At 42.9% G+C, this 20,030-nt stretch overlaps 1 protein-coding gene across 3 annotated transcripts in view; it reads left to right on the top strand.

The window, feature by feature from the left end:
• The window catches only part of LOC140729162 (PALM2-AKAP2 fusion protein-like), a 543,495-nt gene extending 534,197 nt beyond the window's left edge, over nucleotides 1-9,298 (top strand). For all 3 annotated transcript variants that reach the window (XM_073048623.1, XM_073048621.1, XM_073048622.1), the window contains one exon: nucleotides 1,361-9,298. In XM_073048623.1, coding sequence (XP_072904724.1) covers nucleotides 1,361-1,450 — 90 coding nt within the window. In that variant the 3' untranslated portion in view covers nucleotides 1,451-9,298. The remainder of the gene's footprint in view (nucleotides 1-1,360) is intronic.
• Nucleotides 9,299-20,030: the final 10,732 nt, after the last annotated feature.

Here is a 20,030-nt window from a genome sequence, read left to right as displayed (position 1 = left end):
TGTGTCTGAAATGAGGTTGAAAGATAAAGCCAGAGGTGAAAGGGAATGGCGATACTTCAGTCTGTGTCAATGAGCTACACAGTACCCCTCACTCCATTGGAGGAAGGTCTGGTTAGTGGGTTGAACTGGTTAGTGACATCGTAATATTATCCATGTTTGTCTACTTGGCCTTTATTAGTGATCGATCAATTTACCTATCAGCCAGTGGAAGTTAACTAGTATTGCCAGTTTATTTTAACTATTTAGATTTATAATAGGGAGTAATTGAAAAATACAATTATCAGTGCAAGTAGGTTGTTACATTTATTTTTAATGGTTTTCTCAGCTCACCAAACCTTTCTGCTCAGAGAGATGGGTTGCTAACAACAAAAGCACCTGCTTACATTGAGTTAAAACGAACAGTGTACATCGAAAACAGAAAAGGCACAACATTTTTATTGGCCCCTGAAAGGTGAATGATTAAACGTCAGAACATTCTTAAAACTCTAACCCACATCTCTGTCAGATGCAAATGAGCTTTCAGAGGATTTCACTATCGCTATTTTAGATTTCTGTTTTTATCTCCACCATTTGAAGAGAAAAGAATTTTGAGAAGATTACTTGAGGCTTAGATTGAAGGATGTTACATGTAATGGGACTGTAGTAGTATAGTGGCTAGATCTGTAACCAGAGATACCAGTTGAAATCTCAACAGTAGACCCTCCACTGGTTGGGGTTACCATGGATATTCATCCTAGCTGACTACGTGACACATAAGCCAGTACACAAGGCCGTACAATATGGTGAACAAGCTGTTACCTATCCAGTAGGCTACCATGCTCCACTTAGCTGATGAGCCCAAAGGAACGATACAGTTTGCTGTACCAGTTTTGCCATGATGCTTGACCAGAGATTTGGGGTTTTGCCCTTAATTAGGATTCAGAGACAAATGCGATACAGTATGGAAATGAGCCCTTCAGCCTACCGAATCCACACCATTATTTACATTAATCCTACCCTAATCCAGTTTATCCTGGCATTCCCAGTAACCCTTCCTGATTCTAGCACTAATCCATACGCTAGCGGCAATTTACTGTGACCTTTGGTACATGGGATCCATACATTCACAGGGAGAATGTGCAAACACCACACAGACAGCGCTTAAGGTCAGGAATGAACCCAGGCCCCTAGAGTTAAGAGATGACAACACCACTAGCTGTACCACTGGGCCACCCCTAGTTAAACAACAAATGGAATAATCTGTCAGCATGAAGTGGGAGTTCACTTTGACAAAGGAGATTTTTATTGCTTAGAAACTTTAGCTTAATTGATTGATTTTTTTTCTTCCACTCATTTCTCTTGGGGTTTATAATTCTTCCAGGTACTGGAGGCGACCAGGGTGACCCGCCGAAAGAGCGCCATGGCTTTGCGCTGGGAGGCTGGCATTTATGCCAACCATGAGGAAAAGTAGCCAACTTCATCACCACTACACAAAGGAAAGGTCAAGAGTATCTTGTTCTGTTACATTTCTTTTGTTTTTGCTGTTGTTGCTGAAGCACAGATACAAAGCGGCATATCTATCCATGCGAAGCCGTGCTGGGGCACACGGCAGAAACATCCACCTTTGCAAGCACGATGAATTGGTAAACGGAGAGGTTCTTTGTTCTCGGACATATCCCAGCTACTGCAAAAAAGAAAAGGAGACAAGGATTGCCGGACAATAACTGCAAAACCTGAAGAGCCAGTTACTTGTATATGTATAAATACTCCTCGCATCCTTGTATTTAATTTTGCATGGGCTAAGTTTAATTCTCAGTCCCTCAGACTTCCACTGATGTCAGCCTCCTTGTAAATAACCATGGTAATGTATTGCAAAAGCTTTTATTTTAATTATAGCTCTCATTTGCTTACTAACCCAAGAGGAAATGTGGCTTAAGTGATATGCAACATTGTGGTTTTCAGGGAGTTTTGTCCATGCAGCAACTTTCATTTAGCTGTGTTGGGTCAAGTCACACACACCCACAGCGCGTCAAAACAACCTTCATTCACTCTTTGATACCTGCCCTTAATTTATACCGTTCGTAATTTGCCAGATTTGGCAACAGCAAACAACTAATCCAGACGCAAACCCTATGAGCCACAGGATTTGTTTATTTATTACGGCATGTGGCGCTTGCCTTGATCAGGAATCAATGGAATAGTTGGACAATGTTCTTTATTACCACAGACTGGGGTGGCTAAGTGCATGGAGGGGAAGTTGCCTCGGGATTCATTTGCCTTGAGGTTGACTTGTAGCCGAGGCACCAGAAGGATAGCCGATCAGAGAAACGGACTTTGTTTTGCAAACATACAGGAAAAGTCAAACTAACTACTTACACAAAAGTATCCAAAACCTTTTGAAATGTCATTGGTGTCAGGCTCTGTCTCCTGCTCCGTTGCCCTCACAAATGCCTATACTTGATTTCCAATCAGAATGTGTCTGTGCTGGGTGCAGTTTACTTACCAGCTGGTAACTAGGAAGGTGCTGGGCCAGACAACTTCAGAAAAGGCAGACTCTGGCATTGTGCTGTGCCACACGGATCATATTTGTGCGTAGTTTTAGTCAAAAGAGCCTTTGGCTCCTTCAGAAAGTGTATTGCGTATACCAATCTGTTGTATAAACACAAGAGATTCTGCAGAGGCTAGAAATCCAGAGCTACGCATACAAAATACTGGAGGAATTCAGCAGGTCAGGCAGCTTCTATGGAGAGGAATAAACAGTCAACGTTTTGGTCCAAGGAGAAGAAATCTGATGGGAGAGGACAGTGGATCATGGGAGGAAGAGAAGGGGGTGGGGCTCCAGAGGAGGTGATGGACAGGTGACGAGAAGAGAATGGGGAGGTGGGAGGGGAGAAATTATCAGAAGTTAGAGAAATCTTTGTTCATGCCGTCAGGTTGAAGGCTACCCAGATGGAATATGAGCTGTTGTGGTCTTTCGTGACAGTACAGGAGGCCATAGACTAATATGTCAGAATGGGAATGGGAGGTCGAATTGAAATGGGTGACCACCGTGAAATCTCACCTTTTGAGTGGACAGACCGAGCATGCTCGGCAAAGCAATCCCCTCGTCTACGTTAGGTCTCAAAGGTTTTTTTCTTCTTCAGCCCTTAAGCTCTTCAACCTAACACATCCCAGTTCCTTAATTCATCCTACGTACTCCCTCATCCGGTTTCACCTATCACCTGCCACCTTGTACTCCTCCCCTCCCCCCGCCTTCTTAACATGATTTCTGTCCCCTTCCTTTCCAGTCCTGATGAAGAGTCTCAGCTCGAAACATGGACAGTTCATTCCTCTCCGTTGATGCTGCCTGAGTTGCTCCAACATTCTCTCTGTTTCTCCCAGTCTTTTGTTTTAAATTTTTTTGAGTCTTAATACAGACAAAAGTAGTGTAGTCAGTGAAGTAAGAGAGCAGAAAGTGCTGCTGTGTTAGTTGCATGAAATTGTTTTCTGCAGATAACTGGTTAGAACATGCAAAACAATTGTGGTGTTTATTCCTGTGTATTTTTATCAATTAAAGATTGTTCAGGGCTGACAGTTTGACTGCAACTTGGCTTCCTTTAACTCCATGCTAAAGCGAAACCATTAAACAGATTAATTAATCCTTTATTCAGTGTTATGCATCATTAGCTCCTGTATAGAAGAATTGTGCCAGTATTGAGACTTAATGCTACGCAGCTTTTTGCCTTTTTATGTGCATGTGTCACGGATGACAAGAGAGACAATATAAACACAGGCCGAAGCACAAAAAAGGAGTAGACATTACCTCCTGCACTCCAACCCAGCTTTAAAATGTTGAATCCTCCTAAGAAAAGAAAAATCTGTCCCAATATCAGCAGATGGATTTAGAAGTCTTATTACAAATTATAGGCCTGTTTTGTGTGTGTGTGTGTGTGTGTGTGTGTGTGTGTGTGTGTGTGTGTGTGTGTGTGTGTGTGTGTGTGTGTGTGTGTGTGTGTGTGTGTGTGTGTGTGTGTGTGTGTGTGTGTGTGTGTGTGTGTGTGTGTGTTCTGTGAAGAAAGTAATTCATCACTAATCTAGAGGCAACAGATTTGATGGCCAATATGATAATAACAGTGTGAAGAACTAACCTTGAAGATAATAGGAGGTACTAACCTATCAACAGACTTTGTGTTCTTATAGATAAAGATCTGAATTATTACACATTGAAATTATGCTGGTGTAGCTGTGAGTTCACCCAAGCAGTGATGGTTTCTCTCATTATCCTACTAACCGGATTCAGTAGTGTTTTTTCTCGGGCCTGTGCATGTTGAATTATTCGCTGTTCTACAGGCTGTTTGACACCAGTAATGACTGCAGACTGACTGATGATTGACTTCTTGTTCATTATAAACTCCTTGTGCTGAATGCCCCAAGTGGTCTTTGTGAGATCTATATAAGCCGTTGGACCACACTCCTGCACAGCTGAATTTGTGAAATATTAATAGGTATTATTTTTGGTTGTATTTGGAGTTGCTTGCTAACCAGGGTAGCTGTCGTTTTGGGCAGTTTCTTTATATAACTTCCCGCTGCCAATACCCACCCTACTCCCTCATTATTGGTCACCCAATATGTCTCAGGTCCTGTTCAAAGTTTTCAGAGTACATTTATTATCAAAGTACATATACAGTATACAGCTCTGAGATTTGTCCTCCCACAGGTAGCCACAAAATAAAGAGAACCTGATTAAAGAAAACGTCAAACACCCAATGCATGAAAAAAGAACAAATCGTGCAAACAACACACAGAACATTAAAAATCAGACCGATTCAGTGCAGTTTAGCGTTGTGTCACTTACCACAGGCCACAGTCATAGAGGCAGTTCAGTGCAAAAAAGTGTCACCAGAAACACTTGGACGATTAACCACATTGTCCTCCAAAAAGAGTCCACAGCCATGGAGCATGTACAGCGCTGAAGACGTTAAACATCAAGACGCAGAGTCCCACAATTCAACCTTGCGGGGTGGGGCCCAGGATTCCTGCACTTTCCTCCAGAAGCAGCAAGAGGGAGACCAGTCAAACAGAGGTGGACGGTGCTGAACGCCCACTTGCATTTAGCGCTCGTCCTTGTCCACTTCAATCTTGCTCAACACTTTAATCAGCGAGGAGTAACGGAGCCGACCATGGGTTTGCTTTTCCACCATTAGGTTACGAGGCCACACGCTCTGCTCTCAACCTCGCCGAATTCCCCAGGAGATCGCAAAAGTGCAAGATCACTCAGCCAGCCCAAAAACAGATCATCTCAATGGAAATGACAGGCTGCAATCAATAGCAGTTCAGAAGCACATTTAAAAGAAGAAGGAGTTGTTTCGTGAGCTGCCTGCAGGATGTTGCCATTGGTCACAGGCGTCACCTTGAATTGAGTAGCAAAATGATCTTAGCTACCTGATTGGATCGATCTTAAATCTGAACCTTAACTGTACAGCTGTCAGCCCATCTCTGCTGTTTTTATTACAATTGAACACCAAGTGCAAATTAAAATGAAAAACCCGCACAGTTTTTTCTCAAATTCCCAAATTATTTTGTGCCCAAATAATTTGATTTTTTTTTTAAGAGGTTGAAATGAAATTGTGTGGGATGGTCAGTCTTATTTGGAAGCGATGGCTGGTGAGGATTTTAAACGTGCAAGTCAGCTAGATAGTTTTTTAATGTGGCAGCCATTTGCTCTGCTTCGAGCTTGAATGCAGGAATGTTGTCAAGGGCAGCATTAGAAAGTAAAGTCTATTTCTCAGTACAAGAAGTATGACAGTCACGAGATTTAGCAGTTGCTCTGTGTGGTTTCACTTCCTCATCTAGTGGAAATGCAATGATTCTGAATTCTACTGACAAGGCCCTCAACTCCTCAGGGAAGGTCCATCATCAGGAACCCACTTTTGAGATAGGTTAGCATGGGTTAATTTTGCTAGTGGTTAATTGAGTTTTCCCTTTCTCTACCAAAATGCAACAGAAATGTCTGAAAAGTATTTTTAGAGAGAAATAATTAACAAAAATATAAAAAAAGAGTGCAGAGTTTATAAAAATGTTGTAATCTGGAGAATCATTACAATGGTCAAAGCAACGACTTTACCCAGAAGAACATCAGACGGCCCTGATACTGTGGATAGAAGTACAAATACTGGCGCACATTCCTTGGGTCAGCACTCCAACAAGGGATGCCAATGTGATCTAGCACCCTTCACCGACGCTCTACAGGCACAAAACCAAATCATACTGTACCATTGCACCTGGGGAATTTTAGTGCCATTTATCAACTACAGAATTAGTACAACTAATAGTGACCGGGAAACTGCATCTGGGCCACTAATGACCCTTTACAGGGAAAGGAAATCTGAATCAAATGCTACGCCACACCCGGAGCCCTGCACTTGACACGATTACTAATCAATGGTCAAGGGAGCCATTCAGTTCAAGTGCAGTTAAGAGTCGAGCACTGAATACCAGCCTCGTCAGATTCCATGAATGCATGCATGTAAAACAAAGCTAACAACAACAGTGTCTGTGCAAGTTGCTCCTGGCACTACAAGTCATAATGATGACCATACCCTTTATGTAAAGAGGCAAACTCCAATGATTCTGAATGTTTTTCCTAAACCTCAAGGGCTGAGATAAACGGAAATGTCAGAAATTTCCAACAACTCTTTGAGTGACTGGAGCGCCAGTGTAAGTGACACAGCTTGATATTTATAGTACTCCACCATGCAGGCGTTCTAATTCTCTCACTACAAACTGAACTTGTCTCCCCATAAAAGTCAGAGACCACGGTACAGTGTTCTCAGTGACATTTTCACATGGTTCTGCCCTATTTGGATGCAGTGTCTCCTTTGCACACAAATACTGCCTCAGTTTGTAACAAGAAAGAAAGAAAGATGTGGGTTATGTTTAATTCATTGAGGGACTTGTTATGCTGAGTTCCTCTGTGCGAGTGAACATACTGGCAAGTTCAGCTCTCAGTCAGGATCAATAATGCCATCTTCTCATTAAAATATATAAATACATCCAAATCAAGGGGGCACCATGCCTCAGCAGTTACAGCTTCGGAGACACAAATCGGAGCCTGGTGCTATCTGCATTCACTTTGTACATTCAGCCCATGAACTGTTTCTCCTGGGAACTCCACTTTCCTCCCACATCCCAGAGACATATTGTAGGTTAACTAGATTCTCCAAATCACACCCGTCTGCAGTTGGTTAGCTAAAGGGTCAACTGGCATTTGATAGACACTTGAGAGAGGAGTTGTTGCGGGGAAATAAAGAAGGTGAATGGGAATGATGGGGTAGTATGGTTGGAAGCCACTGGGCTAAATGGCCTCCTGCGTCATAATAAGTAAGAGATTTAATCTGAGTCATCAGCACAGAAATGAATCACTCAGCCCAAGTTTGTAACTCTACATGTTGATGTTGCTGCCTAACCCTTTGCAAAGAAGTATTTCCTTCCAAAATTCAGCCCCATCATTAAAAGAAAGGAATGCAAATTAAATCAAACACCCAATTCTCGTTTAGGAAAATAATTTACCAGAGGAAAAGAAGAATCAAGATTCTATCTGAGGATCCACTCCACTGCCATCAGGAGTAAGATTAATATGTATGTCCCTGTGCTGTTCATTGAATTACGTAAAAATTAACACACTGAAACAGGCAATTTAGCTCAACTAGTTAATGGAAGTATCAGTACTCCACAAAAATACTCTTCCCATATTACTTCATCTCACCTTATCACCATATCCTTTCTCTCTTTAAACACACTTAAGCCTGTCACATCAACTGCTTCAGGATGGCAGCGTGCCCTGCCTTCTATTGTCCTTCAATTCCTTCCTCAGTGGAAGATTACTCTACCCCATCAACTGTAGTACCATTTCTTTCCTGCCACTCTGAACCACAGAAATAGATACATACTTTTGGGGCAATTCATTTCTGCTTACAAAGCTTATACTACAGCAGGAGGGAACTAGGGCACAATGTAATTGATAAGATGGGCATTAATCATTAGCTATATGTCTGTTAAGTTGACCACAATGATGGTAAAGGGTGGTATAATATCTACAGTGACAATCAAAAATATTGTAGATGCTGGAAATCTAAAGTAAAAAAAAGAATAATTCTCAGCAGGTCAGGCCACTTCTGATGGAAGAGAAATTTGTAAAGTTCAGGTGGAAAACCTTCTTCAGAACTGTGAGGAAGGTGAAAGAAGCTGACTAAGCTAGGGGAGGTGTGGAAGTCTATGAAAGGGTAAAACTGGGGTGACCATAAGATTATCTGGACAATGAGTGAATGGGAGCAGTAAGTTAATTAGAACATTAGACAAAGGATGTAAGTGTTGTGAAGTGCAGAGCAGGGGGGTGTGCCCAGCAGGTCAGGCTTCAGTCTTCTGCTTGAAATGTTAATTCTGTTTCTCTTCTCATAGATGCAGCCTGATCTGCATTTCCAGCAGTTTTAAAAATCTCTATTCAATATTTTGTGACAGGGATGTAAATGCATAAAGGCCATGTAATAGCTCAATTTACCACATTCTTCTGTGTAAATGATAAAGTAGGATAGATGGGGCAGGTTATAACAATATAATTTATTGATATGTATACCAACAACTATGCCACGAGGTCTGGATATACTGTATGTCCTAGCAAAAGTGTTTAACTGAAGAATATAAGTGCTGCACGATGTGATGTGTTAGCTAAAAAATGACCTGTTATGATATAGGATGCATTACTATGCAGGATATATGTATTAATGTAGGAGACATATGACAATAATTAGAGTATAAAGTTATAATATATGTAGTAATGTAGTATTCTTTGAAGTAGTATAGAATACATGCTACAATTTTATGGTAAATCTGATTATATATGGTATATGTGATCAATTTAGACTTATGAAATAAAGTAGGGCAGATGTGATGAAGCAAGGTGTGAGATCAAGTGTTACAATGGCCGTTCAGACAAAAGCAATCTTCAGTCAGTCAGTCAAACTGGTAGGAGCTCCTGTTTGACCCAGAATCTACAATGTTTTCCCATTGACTCTTTAACATAATTGGTGAGGCAGATTGGTTGGAACAGTGCAGATTTTTTTTTCTGTTGGTAATGCCAAAGTATTAAAACTTTATTTTCTAGATCTGTTGTTATGAACTTTTATTATGTAGCTACTCAAACAATGCCTAAACTTTATGGAATTATAAATATATTTTCAAGTGAATATTGGCTTGGTATTTTTATAAGAAGAACTCCAATGGAGTGTCAAAGATGTATATCACTATGCAGAACAATGTTGAAATAAAATCTGGCTTTGCTTAATCTTGTTCTTGTGTTTATTGAGTCTGATATGTTGAGTCATATCGTGTAAGGAAAATTGTGACAGTTTACTTTATGAAGAAGTGGGCTGCACGATTGGTGGACCTGGGTCAGGATTTAACCCCTTGTTTTGCACCTGCAGATGCTTCCCTTCTCTGCATAGTTGCTCCATCTCATCAGCTTCTGGGCATTTTCTCTGAATGAGAGATAGATGTGGCAGTCTTTCAGTGCAGTTCATTTCCCACCAGCAGAAATTTCCCACTGCAGCAGGAGGGAATTAGGATGCAGGGTAAGTGATAAAGTTGGGTATCAGTCCGAACTATGCCAACCTGAGTTCAGCACTGGTAAAGGAGGAATAGTACAAAATACACAATATTGATGATAGGAATGTGAATTGATGGAAACTAATAGCTTAATTTGCATTATTGTGCTGCATGAGTGGTAAAGAGGGTACTTTTGGAAAGTTATAGAGTAACAATAAAACATATATGAACAGCAACAACTATGCCATGATGTTTGGGTACATGATCAAGAAGTGTTTTATTGAGGAATGCAAGTATAGCATGATGCAATGTACTTGAGGAATTGGCACACTGGAGGTCTTTTCCATGACCCATAATCTAAACATCCAGTGGCCCAGTGAAGTTTAAAAGAATCATGAAAATTATAGATCAAACTTAAGGAAATGACAATAAGAGTAAACAAATGTATCAGTCAGTATCCTCCACTATTCATTCAGTTCAAGAATGCCCAAACTCTGGCCAGTGTAAGTACTTGGATTGCTTCGCCAAGAGACCTGCAACATTGTGTTACGCACAAAACCCGTATCTTTGTACAGTGGATTGTGTCCCTCCTTAGCAGAAATTATGGAGGAAGCAAGTTAAGGAAAAGATCACATGGGATAAGGCATGTGATTGCAGTTTGATGTGAATGCTGCACGAGACAGATGGTCTGGCCACCTGTGGTAGGATTGATCACAACCTTTTGAGTAAGACCATCAGTAGTGCTCTTGCAAGCTTTGTATTGAGAATTTACTATCTGCAACGTCAAATAGTGGTGTGACATCAGTGAAATGAAAGGATCTGCTTGGGTAGCACGGTGCACAAAAATGCTGGTAGTTATTTTTGGCCAACAATCTTGAGCTCTAACCTCAAAATAGTCCTCCAAAAAAGTTTGAATATACACAGCTTCTCTTTTTAGTGCATTGAATTACTTGCAGAAACCTCCAGGAAATTAAGAATATGAGAAGAAGGAACTGTGCTAGCCCCAGCTACAACAAGCTTGCTGTGCCATTCAAGCAGAGCAAGGCTGTTCTTGTGCCTCCAATTGACACACCTATCCAATCTCCACACCTTCTAATCCCTCATCTTCCAAATCCCTCAAACTCTGCAAGAAACAAAATGCTAGAGGGAGTTAGCAGGTTGAGCATCATCTGTGGGAGGTAAGTAGTTTTTAATGTTTATGAACAAATTGTTGACAATGCCTATCCTCCCACAGATGCTGCTCAACCCCCTGAGTCCCCCCAACAGATTGTTGCACCAGATCCCAGTATTTGCAGCCTCTCGAGTCTCCTCGCTTCAGACTTGATACCAGAGACCAGCAATCTTCTCTGTACAGAACTCTCTCCTTAACTCACCTCTACTATGCAGTAAACCCCTCATCTGGAAATGATGCTCCTTTGTTACAGATTCTACAGCTCAAGGGGAAACTACTAAGCACCTATCCTCACTATCCCACTCAGAAATCCACACGTCTGAATAAGATTATGTTTATTTTTCTGTCAGTTTGGATCCCTCTCATCTCATCCCACCACCTCCTAGCAATCACTCTTCCCCGCACTGATTCCTCTGAGTATGGAAATGAGATTTCTACACAGTATTCTAAATGAGCTATCTCTCAGGTTATGTAATTAATTGGGCCCCCAACTAATCTTGACAGCTGGTCTTATTCACCATTTGGTTGATTATTTCAACAGAACAAACGGTGAAATACTGTACATCATTCAGCCAAGCAGGTGTACACTACACATACATGGACCACTGCATCTCTCTTTTCATCATAATTTATTCCTAGCTCCCTTAATTATTGTAATGTAAATGCATCTATTCTATTTGTCTTGTACATTCTCACCAATTTCAGGATAGCCAGTGTTGGCCTGAATTAACTACTGAATTTATGAGTGGCCACCTTTCCCAGTAGAAAATGTCCTTAATGGTTAGAAGCTCAGTAAGAATCTTAATCATTAAGTGCATAATATAATAGTGGACGTATGCTGTTATGCCATTTCTAAAGTCTATTATCAAGCACAATGCTCTTAGCAATGGTTGTACAGTTAGCACTGGCAACCAATATCAAATTCCTACCCAAGTAGTTATCAGCTGTGCTCACCTGAAAGGCACAATCATGGTCAATGATAAATGGTGAGAGAAGAGGCTCTGTCTCCTTATGTAACTAGATTTACTACCTGCATCACTGTCATTCACAACCACTGCAGGATAATACATCACAGATGACAGCTGGAGTGTTCATTCTCCTTAAGGAAACTGGTGTAGCACCTTTGCTCGTGGGGCATTTTCCCTTCAAGAGATCTGTCTTTAATCTGCATTGACTTGCTCTTCTTTCATCTTCATAATAGGCCCTTTACTAACTAGCTCAAACTCACTAAGATCAACAATCTCAAAATCTGTTCTTGGGAATGTCCAAAACCCTGGGACATGAGTGGCAGTGATAAATTCTTGACAGTCATGCTCGCTGGAGTAAGCCAGCATAGCCATGGAAATGGAAGAAAATTACGACATGGGAAGGAGGGATTTAGCTCATCATTTCCATGTTGGCTAAAGGATCCATTTATATTTCCCTTGTTTCCCACCTCTTTGTCAAAGACTGTGTTGGTTATAATCTTCAAGTATTAAAGGATGACGGGTTCTAATTAGGAAAATTCCCATGGACAAATTAACAGTAAAATTAAGAACCAGTTTCTTCCTCAGTTCTGGGGCTTACCAAATAAAAAATGCAGAAACAAATTGAAAGAGAAAACCTAACTAATGAGGAACTAGTTACCTTGGGACTTCAACACTAAGTTAGTATTTAATATACAGAACTGCCTGTTCTGTTTGGGAAAGGTTGTTTAACTGAATTAGATATGCCACTTCCATATGGTACTATATAAAAAAGGCAGCATAATTATCCTATCAATTGCCTTTTTAGATATTTAGGTGAAGGGAGTCTTCACTAAAAGCAAGTCAAGCCAAGTTTATTGTCATTTAACTACCGTATATACATGTGTGTAAGGTAGATAACCATATAATGTATATAGAAATGAGACAAAGTTTCTTCGAACTAGGGTGTAAAGCACAGTAGTACACATAACACACATAGCACAAAATAACTTATGAAGGTAAGGATAAAATCTACAGATGAAGCACACATTAATAACAAAATAAAGTGCATTAATATTAAATATTGTAAGGTACAGAACAGATAAACCAGTGACACTTCGAATACGATGTGGCAGGGAGTTCGGAAGCCTAATGGCCTGAGGGAAGAAACTGTCTCTCATTCTTCCCATTCTTGTTTTATTGCATTGTAGTCTCCTGCCCGACGGTGGAAAGTCAAAGAGGATGCTGATTGGATCAATGGGATCTGTAATAATACTAAGGGCTCTGCATATGCAGCACTCCTGATAAATGTCCCCGTTGGATGGTAGGGAGACCACTATGGTCTCGTAGTGAGCATGTTATCAAGACAGAATTTCCACCATTTTGATTCTGCATTTTATGAAGGTAACTGCATGCTCCCCTGCTCTGTATAATACGACAGTGTAGGATCTTACAAAAGAATCAGGTCACGGATGTTTAATTCATGAAGTTCATTGTGCTGTACAAAACCTAGCTGACGAAATTGAAACCACTTGAAGGTTTGAGGGTTGCAGTGAGGTAACAGAACAAGTGAAATGCTATAAGTACAGCCAACTCCAATGAGCCAGGTTTTTGAAGGTAGGTGCTTGTGAAGCCAAGGAATCTTGGGATAACATCCTCATTTTGGAACATTAGATAGTGCTGATTTTTACCAACAAAATACTGACAGGCACACTTTATGAATACCATGATTAAAAATAAAACCATTCCAACCACAATAATCATTTTTCGCTCCCTTTTGGGACTGGGATCACTTATGACATGGCTACTGCCTACTATTATAATGAAGAACCTCCTTAAGTGGTGTGCTGTTTGGGTTGGCTATATGAATGCTTCAGAATATACCATCTATTGTCTTGGAGTTTGGTTTTTCCAAAATGGTCGAGGACTTCTTGATGATCACAAGTGGAATGGTTTTATTCTTTGCTGGAATTCTAACTATGGTCTTCATAAGGTGGACCTATCGGTACTTCATTGGTAACAATCAGCACTATCTAATGTTCCAAAATAAGGATTTAGCTTTACTTAGTAGTGTTTATTGACAAATTTAAATTCTAAGGTTGTACCATTTGCTGTTCTAGCAACAAAGTGTACCTATCACATTATCCATCCCATCATTTTTGATCTCACTTTAGTTGAATATAGTTTCTTATCCATTTGACTTGGCTTTGGGAAGGATCTGCTGCTACCCAAATAGGATAGCACAGGAGGCAAAAGGCAAAAGTAATAATAATATTACCATTAACGTAAGTGAGGCCTCCATCGATCGTGGTCGACTATGGATGTTGTGTCCTAGCTGTCTATATATGCAAGCCTGGGCAGTACACTATGGAGAGCAAGCTTCCCCTCTCCACACAACTGATGAACACAAAGGAACGGCAGAGACCGATACAGTTTGGCACCAGCAGCGTCACAGGAGTTGCTAGTCAGCATTGAAGTCGACACAGGACTGCCTTAGGGACCCCAGCTCCAGATGTTTCCGTCGGGGTTTACTCCCAAAGCTTTCCCCTGAGTGGGCATAGCGCAAGGCAGTGGAGGTGTGAGATCAGAGTTTCCCTCCTCAGAGATGAGCTGCCAACCACGGCTGATGAACCTTATGAACCTGCCCGAAGCAACTAGTTTTAAGGCACCAATAACCCGCCTCTACCCCTTCTCCTGTCAGTAGAAGCAGTTCCACCAGGCTTAATAGCTAAGCCACACGTGAAGGCCAGGAGCTGGACTAGGTCATCAAAAGCTACTTGGAACACACACCATTGGGAGCATTTAATAGGTAGTGGGAGCCATTAACATAGCACATTTTTCCCCATCCATCCACAGTAATGAACATTATCAGTATAGCTACTATTTATTGTCCCATTACCCCTAAACTGAGATGGAAGATTTCCCACCTGAATGATATGAATTAACAAAATGGGCTTTATGGACTTCTGGTAGAGCTGTTCATACCACTATCTGGCTGAATGTCTACGAAACATGACTTTGGACACAACTACAATATTTTCTCCTTAGCTGGGAGCAACCCACTGTAATGTGTTATGACCCCAGCCCCCTCCTTTGTGAGAATCGCGAGAGAGAGAGAGCAGCCTTACAGTTTGGAATGTGGGCTGGCCTCTCAGTCAGACAAAAGCCATGGACATAGCCATTGTCTTGGGAGACACCTTTGTGGAATAAGGGACTGGACTACGTGCAAACCCTCAGGGCAACGTGGGCTGGGTGATGGGGGAAAGATTGCCTCACCCCCACCCTGATTGACATCTACAACCCTGCCAGTCCAGATAAAAGGTGGGCTGCCGAGGCGGGGCCTCAGACGCACCAAGGAGACACACGAAGAAGACACGATAGCGCTTCCCGTCGGAGCGAGAAGCCATTCTGAAGGAAGCCACGTGCGTTAGATTCCGGATCGGGAGTCTGTGGCTGGAACCAAAGGAAAAACCGTTTTAACTAACAACAGGGATTTGCTTCGCAAAGATGACGGGCAAGTGTTCCTTCTCTCTCTCTCCAACACATGAAATGCCAGCGGTTCCCAAAATGGGGAAGCCTGCAGACTTTGAGTGACTCTTATATTCCATTGGACTCAGTATCCCCTAGACAACGATAGAGCTTATTTTTGATTGATTATTACTATACCTGTGCTTTAGATTGAGTTTTGACGATGTATATGATCTGAATGTTTTGTATTAACCATACGTTTGTGCCCCTTTATAAATAAAAATGTTTAAAAATAGTATCATCAGGCTTCAGCGGACCTCTCTATCTTTGCTGGTAAGTCACCCGGTTACTGGGAACGTAACAAGTGGGGCCTCGTCCCGGGATTTGAAACCAAAGGGGAGGGTCAGTGAATCGGGCTGTAAGTCCAAACTTAAATCTGGTTACGCAGGTAGCCAGACAGGAAACCAGCAAAGATGGATGTGGATGAATTTATGAGAAACCCGACTGTAGAGGCGCTAGGGGCGGCTACCAAATTAGACTTGGTAAATCTGGCAAAGGAGTTAGACCTCACAGAGGTGAGGTCATCAATGAAAAAGCAGGAAGCGCGAAGGGTCATAAATCTGTATTACATTGGGAAGAAGGTGTTTGCAGCTGAGGATTTGGAAAATATCCCCGAAAAGAGATTAGCGAGTGGGACAGATCAGTTAGAGTTGGAGAAAGCAAGGTTGGAACATGAACTTAAAGTAAAGCAGCTAGAAGCAGCTGAGAAGGAAAAGGAACGGGCTGAGAAACGGGGTCATGAGCTCCAGCTAAAGCAGCTGGAAGCAGAAGAGAAAGAGAAACAAAGGAGCCATGAATTGGAGCTGGACAGGCGAAGGCAAGAGCGAAGAGCTCAAGGGGTAGAGAGAGAGGAGGGGTTTGATGTTAGTCGGGCTTTGAGGTTGGTCCCCCCGTTCGAGGAGACGGACATTGATAGTTATTTCTTGCTTTTTGAAAAGGTGGCAGTGAATCAGAAGTGGCCCAGAGAGCAGTGGGTGGCGTTGTTACAAAGTGTGTTACGAGGGAAAGCACAGCGGGCATATGCAGCGTTGCCCCCGGAAGGGGAAGGGAATTATGACCAAGTAAAGGAGGCCATTCTCCGAGGTTACGAGTTAGTACCTGAGGCGTATAGACAAAGGTTCCGAAATTTAAGGAAAGGGTGGAATCAAACGTATACCGAGCTAGCCCATGAGAAGGGTGTGCTCTTGGACCATTGGTGCACCGCGGAAAAGGTGGCCGAGAACTATGGGCGTCTCAGGGAGTTATTTTTGATTGAGGAATTTAAAGGTTGTGTTCCAGAAGAGATCCGGATGTATTTAAATGAGAGGACGAATCAGTCCATCTCAGAAATTGCTAGGTTCGCAGATGAATATGCCCTAACCCACAAGACAAAGTTTTCCTCGCCAAAAAGTTACCCGAGAGACCATCGGAATGGTAGGGAAAGCCCGCCGGCTGAGGCGGAGATCCCGCTGGGAGCTAGTGGTAAAATTGAGGAGGAGAGGCAAGACAGCAGGAGAGGTCCTGGCTTGACCTGTTTTAATTGTGGAAAGGTGGGTCATATTGCATCTAAATGCTTTGCTCCGAGAAAGGAGCCAGAGAGAGAGAGAGCAGCGATCCCTATCGGGCGTGCAGTGGTAATCAGAAAATCGGCAAGAGGGTCCCAGGGGAGCAGAGAACGTGAGGGGTCGGAGATTTATCTGTCACCCGGAACCGTGTCTGTGAGGAAGGGGGACCCGCCAATCCCCGTACGGATTTGGAGAGACACGGGGGCAGAGCTATCATTAATTAGCCGTAACGTATTACCATTCGGACCTCCGACGGGCGAGGTAGCCCTGAGAGGCATAGGAAACTGGACCGAGGTAGTGCCTTTGCATAGGGTCCTTCTAGATTGTGAGTTGGTGTCGGGACCAGTGGAACTGGGGGTCTTGCCGGAGTTGCCGGGGGAAGGCGTGGACGTCCTTCTGGGTAACGACCTAGCGGGTGGGAAGATGGGAGCAGCCGTGAAGCTGACAAACCAGCCCGTGAGAGTTGAGGCCCCGCCCATAGAGTCCCCGAGCTATCCCGCATGCGCGGACACTCGCAGCCTGTCGAGAGCGGCAGCTGAGAAAGCGAGCAGTTTAAAATTGGCCCAGACGTCTTTACCGACCCTGTGCCACGAGGGTTTCGAGGGTGGGGGGGGGGGTAAAACGAGGAATAGTAACGTAAAAGGGGGTAAGGGAGAGAAGGTAGATCCTCCCTTAGCGAAGAAAAAGGTCCTAGAGGTAGGAAATAAAGATGAGAAACAGATAAAGCTGTTAAAAGGTCCAGGGTTGGACATGGATGAGTCTAAAGGGGTTCCCGATAATGAAATGAGGGCAGTCCTCGATGAAAAGGATGCCATTACATTGAAGAAGTCTGCTGGGCTGGCAGATGAGGTTGTTTCAGCCCAAGGGGTTGAGTTTACTCCGGAAGTGACTTGCCCAGAGAGTAACTGGGAGGATCAGGGGAATTTAGAATTTGAAAAGGGTATGGGTATTGAAAGCCTGGAAGAGGCCAATGCCCCGTTTGAGTGTGTCCAAGATGGGGATGCCCGTGGTCCTAAACCTAGTCACAGAGCTCAGAAAAAGTCTGAGGTATTTGACTCGGCTGGACGAGACGGCCGTCCTTTTGGATCAGATAGACTTGGTTCGGGGAAGAAGGTGTCTGTGCTGAAGGGGGTGTTCAGAGTTAATGTGGAGTTTACGAATGGGGAGATAACTGTTGTGGAGGAGAACGGTAAATCTGTAGTTCCCAAATCGAATGAAAAAAAGTTAAAGTCTACATTGATGCCTGCGCATCGATTACAGGTTGATTTGGAATGTAAAGGGGCCTCACACGCTATTGTTATTCAAGAAAGCGCTGTGAGGAAGCCGAAATTTAAATGCGGCCGGAGAAAAAGGTTCGAACTGAAACACATCAGCCTGCATGGTCTTGACAAAAGGGTTAACTACCTGTGTAGCATTAAAGAATTGGGTGGAAGTTCCCATGATGGACTAGGTTGGGGACACGGAGTTAAGAGAATAACCCTCGTGGAAAGGAAAGGCGGGAGAGTACCTCGCCAAATTACTCAAGTTCCCCACGGGGGGACTCCCCGGGAAAGAGGCGATGGTTAATAGAAATTGTCATTTTTAAACAGCAACGCCGGTTGTACGGGTTTGCGCCAAAGCCTGTGACTAATAAAGACAACCCCTTTGGAGACCTGCTGGTGAAATAACACGACCGAAACGATTAGTATTTGTATAAACTTTTGTAGATGCACCTAAGCTAAGATCACACCTCCTTAGTTGTGTTGCTGAAGAAAATAAATAAAAATAGGTGGTTATTGAGCTGAAGTTTGATGCTACCAGACTTTAGTACGGTACGTGATGTTAAGATATTAAAGAAAGGGGCACTGTAATTGTTACCTGTTTAGATACTGACTGGAATGTATAACGGTAGTACTCTGTGAAGAGAAAAGCTTGTGTAGTATGTTAGATTCCAAAAATCCTACACCAACTTGTTTTTAACCGCTGGTAAAAAACTTTTAAGAGGGGAGGTGTTATGACCCCAGCCCCCTCCTTTGTGAGAATCACGAGAGAGAGAGAGCAGCCTCACAGTTTGGAATGTGGGCTGGCCTCTCAGTCAGACAAAAGCCATGGACATAGCCATTGTCTTGGGAGACACCTTTGTGGAATAAGGGACTGGACTACGTGCAAACCCTCAGGGCAACGTGGGCTGGGTGATGGGGGAAAGATTGCCTCACCCCCACCCTGATTGACATCTACAACCCTGCCAGTCCAGATAAAAGGTGGGCTGCCGAGGCGGGGCCTCAGACGCACCAAGGAGACACACGAAGAAGACACGATAGCGCTTCCCGTCGGAGCGAGAAGCCATTCTGAAGGAAGCCACGTGCGTTAGATTCCGGATCGGGAGTCTGTGGCTGGAACCAAAGGAAAAACTGTTTTAACTAACAACAGGGATTTGCTTCGCAAAGACGACAGGCAAGTGTTCCTTCTCTCTCTCTCTCTCCAACATGTGAAATGCCAGCGGTTCCCAAAACGGGGAAGCCTGCAGACTTTGAGTGACTCTTATATTCCATTGGACTCAGTATCCCATAGACAACGATAGAGCTTATTTTTGATTGATTATTACTATACCTGTGCTTTAGATTGAGTTTTGACGATGTATATGATCTGAATGTTTTGTATTAACCATACGCTTGTGCCCCTTTATAAATAAAAACGTTTAAAAATAGTATCATCAGGCTTCAGCGGACCTCTCTATCTTTGCTGGTAAGTCACCCGGTTACTGGGAACGTAACAAATGATATAAAAGATCTTTGAAATGGGTGCAGAAGAAATTTACCAAAGCAATTCCTGACAGCAGAGGCTATAAGATATACAGGTAGACTGGAAAAGTAAAAGCTACTCTCCTTGCAATAGACGCTGTTGATACTGGAATCCAGAGCACAAAAAAACTCCTGGAGGAACACACACAAAATGTTGAAGGAACTCATTAGGTCAGGCAGCATCTCCGGAAATGAATAAAAAGTCTATGTTTCGGGCCGAAACTCTTAATCAGGACTTGAAAGCAGTGGTAGAATAAGAAGATGAGTGGGGGGGGGGGGGGTGGAGGGTGGGTGAAGTAAAAAGTTGGGAAGTGATAGGTGGAAAAGGTAAAGAGATAGAGAAAGAGGAATCTGATAAAAGAGGAGAGTAGACCAGAGGAGAAAGGGAAGGAGGAGGGGCACCATGGAAAGGTGATAGGCAGGTGAGAAGAGGTAAGGGGGGGACCTAAAGTGAGGAACTGAAGAAGAGGGAAGGGGAGAGGGAGGCATTACCATAAACTGGAGA

This window comes from Hemitrygon akajei, chromosome 6, assembly GCF_048418815.1.
Source record: "Hemitrygon akajei chromosome 6, sHemAka1.3, whole genome shotgun sequence".
NCBI lineage: Eukaryota > Metazoa > Chordata > Chondrichthyes > Myliobatiformes > Dasyatidae > Hemitrygon > Hemitrygon akajei.
Note: the sequence above shows the minus strand (reverse complement) of the source record. Positions and strands in the feature narration are given on the sequence as shown.